The following is an 8,552-nucleotide window of genomic DNA, read 5'->3' on the forward strand; positions in this document are numbered from 1 at the left end:
GACGGTGAGCCAGGAGAATCCGAAGGCGGGGGAAACAGAGGTGAAGTCCGGGACGACCATTCACATCACCATAAAGGAGAAGGCGGCGGCGGCGAGCCAGGAGAATGCGGAGGCGAGCCAGGAGAATGCGGAGGCGAGCGACGGCGGCGAGCCAGGAGGAGACGACGGCGATGTGTGAAAACTGCCAAGGTACCGAACGAGTTGGATCTTTCATAGTCGGTCGTGATTTCGTAGTTTAATAAAAATGTTGGATCTTTCAGTTTATAAGTCCTCATGGGATTGCTCTTAGTTCATTAAAAGGTTGGATCTTTTGGAGTTTCTGTTAGTTTGTTTAAAGGTTGGATCTTTTGGAGTTTGTTTAAAGGTTGGATCTTTTGAAGTTTCATTTAGTTTATTACAAAGGTTGGATCTTTTGGAGTTTCTGTTTCTGTTAGTTTGTTTAAAGGTTGGATCTTTGGAGTTTGTTTAAAGGTTGGATCTTTTGAAGTTTCATTTAGTTTATTAGAAAGGTTGGATCTTTTGGAGTTTCTGTTTCTTGTTTCATCGGATCATTGACTTTCCTAGTTTCATCTCATCATTCTTCATCTATATATTGCCCGACTTCACAGTTTCATTTTCTAATGTCGATTCTAAGCCCAATAAAAAATAACCAAAGTTATAAACTAACAGTTGATGTATAATCTGATACCGTCTTGTTTAGGACACAAAAAGTTATTTACTCTTTTCTTCCAGAATAGAAAAAGACAAATTATCCGCATATGTATCCTCCTCTGGGTTATCCTATCACTGTCTCATCTTCTTTTCTATAGACGATTTTTGCTATATCTTAAGTTCCGGAATCAGTCTTTTAATGTTGACAGTATTTTGGTTTTTTTTTTTTGTAACGCACGTGATTTATTGTGTGTGATTTTTTAATTATATCATGCTAAGATCCATCTGATAACATGCTTACATGAAAACCACATACAATAAAGCGCATCACTTATTTACATACATACAATACAGCTAGCGCATCACTTTTTTACCGAATTATGTAATAGTTTTTGCTGAAATCAATCAATTTTTTTCTTTTTGGATTTAGTGGTTTCATGGATCTAGTATTTTTTTTTGCCATCTATTTAATATTATTAATGAGTCTAAAGCCTAAATACAACAAAGCCCAAAAGATAGGATCTAAAAAACATACAAAACACAATTACTTAAACTAAAGGCCTAACACTGGCCCAAACTTAACCGAACCCAAAACTGGCCCAACTGAAACACCGAAATGCAGCATTTAGACCCGCACCGAAACATGTGTCGATCTGAGGAAAGAAAGAGAGCACGTGTTGAAACCTCAAACAACGAGGCACACGCGTCACAAAGCAACCGACAACGAAGTGTCGCTTCACCGGACACCGAGAAACATGCCAGAAACCAGAAATCCGGCCCTTATCACCTTCACTTTCTTTGCTCCTTCCACCGGAGAACTTCTATCGCGAGTATCACCGAGATCACATCCAATCGTAGAGCCACCACACACACCGACGCTGGAAATCTCATCCTTAGACTCCAAAACCGTCCTTTACAAAATTACCTCTCTTCAACACCTTTGCTTCATCAGAATCAGAGAGATCAATCGAGCAATTCGACATCTCATCCAAAGAAACCACGACCCGACAACCTATGAAACCACACCAGACTAAAAACCTATCCTTAGAACCTATGTTATCGACACAAAAAATCGGCGGCGCAAGGCAGAGAGCCTTCACTCCCCAGAGGCAAAGCCGGCGACGACAAGAGCGTTAGAAATCTCCTCGCCCCAAAAGCAAAACCGACCAGACACAATAGAAGGACTTCGATAATCCATATTTTTCCAAGCGACATGCAAACAAGAAAGGAAAATAAAATTAAAAAAACGAAAGCTGGACCGGCAGAGCCGGACCTGTACATATTATCACGAAACATTCGGATGGAGCCCCCACTTCAAAAAAAGTTTTATGTATGTTCTTCCATGTATGTTTATGTATACAAAAACGTTGATAAAAAAGAGTTTGTGGTAGTAAATAAAGATGTAAATGGAATGGGCCAGAGGTAGTTATAATTTAAATTATAATAAATCATTCTTTGTTTTCTTCTTCTAGACAAGACGTTGTCTGCCGGGTCGTTCGTAGCCAAATGGTTACTGAGCTCTGCCTTCGCGTCCTGGCGTGAGGGGTTCGACCCCTCCTTACCTCAGTTTGAGGATTAAATGTCCAAAATGACTAAAATTGACAAAAAAAAAAAAAAAAAAAAAAAAAAAAAAAAAAAAAGACAAGACGTTGTCTCAACTTCATTTCACTAGAAGCAATATTTGTTAAAAATCAGTATGGCATGACCGAGAGATGAACGGATTTTAACGAGACGTTCTCTCAGCTTCTTTCAAAATTGTAACTGACTTTAACAAATACTATTTGTTGCTCACTCATCTGAATCTCAACAGATTAAATTGTTTTTAAATTTTAATTAGTCAAATTTTTAATATAAAGACTAAACTATAGTATATATATATTTGGAATAGGGCCCTAATTTGACAGGTCCGGCTCTGTGGACCGGCCGTGGCTGTGAAAGCCCCTCCGCCAGCCGGAACCACTATTTCCGATGGAATTCTAGAAAGAAGTCAGAGCAACGATATCTCTCTCTCTAAAAGTTATTGTTCTCGACCATATTTTGCATCATTCATGGATCTAGTAAATTTAGATGTACTTATTACTTACAAGATTTATTGAAACTAACACAATTTAAAGTAGCTTTCTTCCTTGGTCTCTGTATGACTGTTCTTGTTAAGCTAACCTCCTGTGGGGATGTATATATGTTAATACAAATACCATAAAATGATTAATGAATAGTTTAATGCGACAGTTTAATTCATTACTACATCATTCGATAAGATGTTGTTTAGGGAGGGGTACACCAGAGATATTGTTTTCAAATAAAAAATTATCTCAGGAAAGAAAAAGTCAAATTGTAACTAGAGTTATCATCAGTACATGCAAAGCCGTGCGAGCGTATATTGTTGCCATAGGCGAATTATGAAAATCTATATAATAAAAATAATAATTCATATTATAACAGAGAAAAATATAAAAATAATTATACTAATAAAATAGTAATTGTACAAGAAGATTTTCTATTTATTAAAAATATTAGTCAAGTATTTATCATTAAATTTTATAACTAATTTTAAATAAAATTAATTACTCAATATTATATGTCATAACCGACAAAGAAATTTTTACTAACTTTAGTTTTTTTAATATAAATGCATGCAGAACGATGAATCACCAATATCTAATATTCTAGTTCTTTTACAATTAGTTACATTGTTTGTTACTTAGTAAATCCATGTATTTGTTAGATATAACCTCATGTTTTTAACATAAATTATCATAGACTCAAATTTTTATGGTTATATTATGCTTATGATGGTAATAGATGATGCCCTTGATTTCTTAATTTTTTTTTGTTGCCGTAAAAGGCTTCTTTTTCTAACACTGTCGCACGGCGAAGATATTATCACCATTATAACTAGAGTTATCATCAGTACATGGTCCGTTACAACTACGTACATTCTCTTTGAAAAAAAGAAAGTATATATCGTTTTGAAGAAACCGAATTTGATCGTTTTTCTTCTTTTGCCCAACTACGTACATTCTCTTTGAGAGCATGCAAGCTCACTCCCACAGCCACTTATTTGATTCAGACATCAATCACTTGCTACGTATTCCGTTAAATTTTTTTATTTAAAGTTAGTAAACTTGAACTTACTAAAGATTTAGTGTTTCACTTAGATTTGTCGAGGTTAAATAAAGTCCACACACTTGAATACACATATATGGTTCACCACCGAATAAAAAATTGTAAAATTCGGTGATTTTTTGGAATGTCAAATGAATCCTCGGAGCTTCTTCTCACCAACTTCTTCAACCCCGTCTGCAAATCCGTCGTGGGTTTATACCCAAGCTCTCGTTGAGCCAAGCTGATATTAGCATGAGTGAATTGATCGTCGGCGTTTCGCGGCATCTTCATCACGTTCCTCTTGGGCCTTCACTTTCAGCTGATATTAGGCCAGCTCCATTGATAGTTTTAGACATGTTCCTCTTGGGTCTTCACTTTCAGCTGATATTAGGCCCAGCTCCATTGATACTTTTAGACTAAGTATCTAAGCCTAAAAAGTTTTAAAATATAATAAAAAGATGCAAGAAAAATGAGTCGAATTGTCCTACTGATCCAGTTATTATCCTAAATAAAATCATTATTTTTTTTACTTTAAGATATTCAAGTATCTAATCAATGTGCATGTTTGTCCAAATAAACCTTCTTATAAATCAGTATCTAATCAATGTGGTTGTCCTTAGCATAATGTGGTAGTCCTTAGCATCAATTTTGCTACGGATTTTTCTCTAAATTTCTATACATTTCCAATAAACGTGTTCCAAAAAAAAAAAAATTCCAATAAATGAGCCTTCTTATTTTTTATTTTTTGTCCAAATGAGCCTTCTTATAAATCTTCCTATGTAGGGTAAAATAGGGTTGATGTAAGTCATTTTTAGTCTTTTATTTAAACCAATTTTTAAACCTTACGAGGTTTAGTTAATTTCTTCTTTCAAAAAATATTAAATTAATTCAAAAAAAAAAAACTGTTTTACATTTGGTGTTACATTGGGATAATTTTTTTATAAAACCAGAAGAAAGCTTCAAGAAACTATCCCGTTGCAACCAGGGGCGGACCCACTCAGAGGTAAGTGGTTTCAATTGACACCACGAAAAAGAGAATAAATAGAAGTTTTTAAGATGAAACATAAAGAATCTGTGGCAAATTTGGTTAAAGCTCCCTCATTGAACCCACACATTTTGGGTTCGAACCTTCCAATAGCAACTTTGAACCCAGTCATTTTTTTTTTCTGGGACCGCCACTGGTTGCAACCCATAGAATTAAAAATAAACTAAACAATATTGATAAACTACACAAATTGATGTTTAGTTTATTTTTAAATAAAAAATACAAAGGGCAATGAGACTGTCTTCTGTCCAGGACACTTTACATCCCATTTTCTCAAGTGTTCATGTTTACATCAACAGCGCGCAAGTGTCTCATTCCTAAAGCATCTCTAGATGGTCAATAAGACTGTTCTCTGTCCAGGACACTTTACATCCCATTTTCTCAAGAAACTCAGCAAACTTCACATCTCTCTTAGAGATTCATCACACACAAAAAAAAGAGCTTAGATTCTTCACACAACTAGTCAAAGACGAAACTTTGAGCTAATCAAATTTCACATAAACTTAGTATTACCTGCAGGCTGGCTGTTCCACAACCTTCAACAATGACAGTTTCACCAGTAATGTTAGCACCAGCAAGAAAATAATTAGCACTAGACGCATCACCTTCACCTTCTACATTAGCATTACCAGGCGACCTAAATCAATTTTGCCATTTGGTCAGTCATTCTTCTGTGTCAATCTGATTCTAAGTTATGACCGTCTTACTTGTATTTCTGACCGTCTCGTGACAAAGTACGATCACAGCTATCACTATGCTCGGCACTAACACCAAAACGTTCCATCACCTTCAATGTCATTTCAACATATGGAACAGAAATCATTTTATCAATGATCTCAATCTCCACGTCTCCAAGAGCTAAAGGAGCTGCCATGAGAAGAGCGGTCAAGTACTGACTACTGATAGCTTCACCTGAAAAATACAAAACATGTCTAATGTGTCAATCAAGAAACCATTTCTTGTGGATTAGCTTAAAATACTATAATTTCGAATAAAATTCATTTCAAAACATGCATAGGTCAATTATCACATGCATTGCATCCTCAAGATGTCCCCGTAACGTTTCGATGGTGTTTCCGTCCCTGGGACGTTTCCGGTACGGGAACGTCTACCAAAATCACGTCCCCGTGGCCCGTGCATTCCACCAGACTCAAGCCTCTCGACTAAACAAGTTGTCCATGTTGGTTGAACTCATCTTTACGTTTCTTCTTACCCTACTTTTTAGGCTTTTTGGAAGCAAAAGATTCCCTCTATAGAGGAACATTGTTATAATAGTATTACACATTCGTGGCAAACCTCTCATTCCTATATCAATCATACACAATCGTGAAAAAATGAATAATTTGGGAAATTTCTAATATTTTGAATAAAAGCTATTCGACTGGTTAAAAAAATTCAAATATTTTGTATAAAAAATATTAGGTTTAAAAAAATATTTGTAGAATATTAGGTTAAATTATATTTAGAAAACTCGGATGCCTATTGGATTTTCAATATTAGTTTTTTTAATAGAAACTTACGAACCGCTCGGTTACTTTGCTTTCGTTTTCGGTTCTCTGTTTATAGAATTACGCCTACTCTTATTTAAAGAAAAACTAGATTTTGATCCGCGCACCCGCGCGGGTGCTATTTTATTTTATATGAATCAAATATGATTGGAAATATTTTTCAAATGTATTTATAAGATGTTGGTATCTATTCGGATTTAGGTACCCATTTGGTATTAGTTTGGATCTGTTCGAATTTCGAGTTTTGGTGTTTGAAGATTTCAACCATATTAAAGTATTAATAAATTTTGATCCAAGTTCGGTTTGGATCTTTGTGGATTTAGTTCGGATTTAGATATAATCCTTTTAAATTACCTTTAAGAAGTTTAAATTCAAATATTTAGTTTTTTCAAATTTTAAAAAAATAAATTAATATGTAACATATGAAATTGAACAATATATGTCAAAATATTTAATTTAACATAAAAAATGGTCTACCTTGAATATTTAGATAGATAATCAATATATATTAAATATATATTGGTTATTTTTTAGCTATTTAAAATATTTTCTTTTGACTATTTTCAAATAATTTGGACAATTTCAAAAAATATATATATTTTGATATTTTATGGATATTAGATATAAAATAATTAATATATTTAAGTACATACATATGATTAGGATATATTGGGATATCTGTCATATTTGATATGGATCTGGTTCAGTATTGTTCCTCTAAATACCAAATTTTTTAATTCGTTTGGATATTTAATCAGTTTCGATTGAAGTTCGATACTATTTTTTTATCGGATTCGGTTTGGTTCTTCAAATTCAGGAATCCGAGTTTTATTCCTAACATTTTTGTATAATAATATTTTTGGATATTCAACAATCAAAACGATATCATATGTAATTCGCCTTTTGTATAATAACATTTTTGGTTGTCTCCATAAATATTTAATTAAATTATATATGGCTAGTTTTTATTTTGCAAAAATTATTCAAATATATCATATACATTTTGTTTTTTATATAATTTAAATCTATAACAACATATATCTTTTTAATTTATTTTTATATTTAATTTAATTTTTATCGATGGTAATACATACCAGTAAAACTTCACAAAATTTTCCATACTAAATTTATAATGCAATAATTAAAAATCGAAAACACCAAATATATATATATAAAAAATATTTTAATAAATTATTTAATTATATTTTAAAATTTCCACCCGGTTTTGTACGTTTCACACCATTAAAAAGTGTAACATCTTTCTTAGCTCTGCCATTTTTAACATGATTTGTGAATTGAAGCAATAAGAATAGATGTATATTTATACACAAATATATGACAGAATGATATGGGTTACGTAGTTTACGTTAGATTTTGCAAGATTATAGAGATCACAAAATGGAATATTCTTCTTTAAAAAAAGCAATGATTTAATTGATGCAAATTACAAATATGTAACAGTTAGATATTTAAGGATCTTATGGCCTATAATAAAGGCATTTAATCCTGTACATATCCACTAAATAAGTAAATTAAATTAAGATGGTTTAATAATGTAAAAAGAATGGTTTAATTCAGTGGCATATAGTGGTAATTATCGTGGAAAAGTTAGGGTTAAATACAAAATGTACTTCAGTTTTAATAGTTTAGATATTTGTTCATTTATTTATTTATTTATTTATTTTAAAACACTTGTCGTTAAATATATAAGATTAATTAATATATTTAAGTAGTGTGACATAGAAGATGAATTAACATAATGAGAGTGATTGGCTGGGTGGTAACAAGTCACTTTAGCTTTTGTTTTTATTTACAACCATAAAAATTACTAATAATGTTTTATGTAATTGTTAAAGATATAAGTAAAACAATGTTTCAACATTATCTAGTTTCAAATCTGTCGGTGTATGGTTTAAGCGCAGACGTTGGTGCTGTTATGCTCCTGGGTTCAATTCACCGTGGGAGAGATGCTTTATGCCATAAAGTATCAACGCCAGCCCCGTCCTGGCCTAGAGGATTATGGGCCTCGGCCCAGAACCTCCAGATAATCAAAAAAAAATCTGTCAATATACGGTGTATATATATAAAATACAAAATGAATTAATTGAGTTTAATCCAATTAAAATAAAAGATTCGGTGACAAATAAAGAGTTTTAAAATGGATGGTTTGATCGTAAAAAGAAATGAAATCAAATTAAGATTGTGTAGGACCAAAATTAAAGACGGAAAACTTGGTAGTCAAG

The 8,552-nt window shown here is 32.8% G+C and overlaps 1 protein-coding gene across 1 annotated transcript; it reads right to left on the reverse strand.

The window, feature by feature from the left end:
- Positions 1-5,118: 5,118 nt before the first annotated feature.
- LOC130506058 (3-phosphoshikimate 1-carboxyvinyltransferase, chloroplastic-like) lies at positions 5,119-6,104 on the reverse strand. The gene is made up of 4 exons (XM_057000667.1): positions 6,098-6,104; positions 5,509-5,713; positions 5,315-5,438; positions 5,119-5,211 (listed from the first exon to the last, which is right to left on the reverse strand). Exons 1-4 carry the CDS (start codon positions 6,102-6,104, stop codon positions 5,119-5,121), a joined length of 429 nt encoding a protein of 142 aa, XP_056856647.1.
- Between the last annotated feature and the right edge of the window lie 2,448 nt (positions 6,105-8,552).

The sequence above is a fragment of the Raphanus sativus genome, unplaced genomic scaffold (assembly GCF_000801105.2).
Source record: "Raphanus sativus cultivar WK10039 unplaced genomic scaffold, ASM80110v3 Scaffold2844, whole genome shotgun sequence".
NCBI lineage: Eukaryota > Viridiplantae > Streptophyta > Magnoliopsida > Brassicales > Brassicaceae > Raphanus > Raphanus sativus.

What these genes read in the sequence shown, in the direction of transcription:
- LOC130506058 (XM_057000667.1), bottom strand. An exon ending in CGAGACGGTCAGAAATACAA is followed by an intron (nt 5,439 to 5,508) that starts GTAAGACGGTCA and finishes AAATTGATTTAG; the next exon opens with GTCGCCTGGTAATGCTAATG. An exon ending in GTGGAACAGCCAGCCTGCAG is followed by an intron (nt 5,212 to 5,314) that starts GTAATACTAAGT and finishes TGAATCTCTAAG; the next exon opens with AGAGATGTGAAGTTTGCTGA.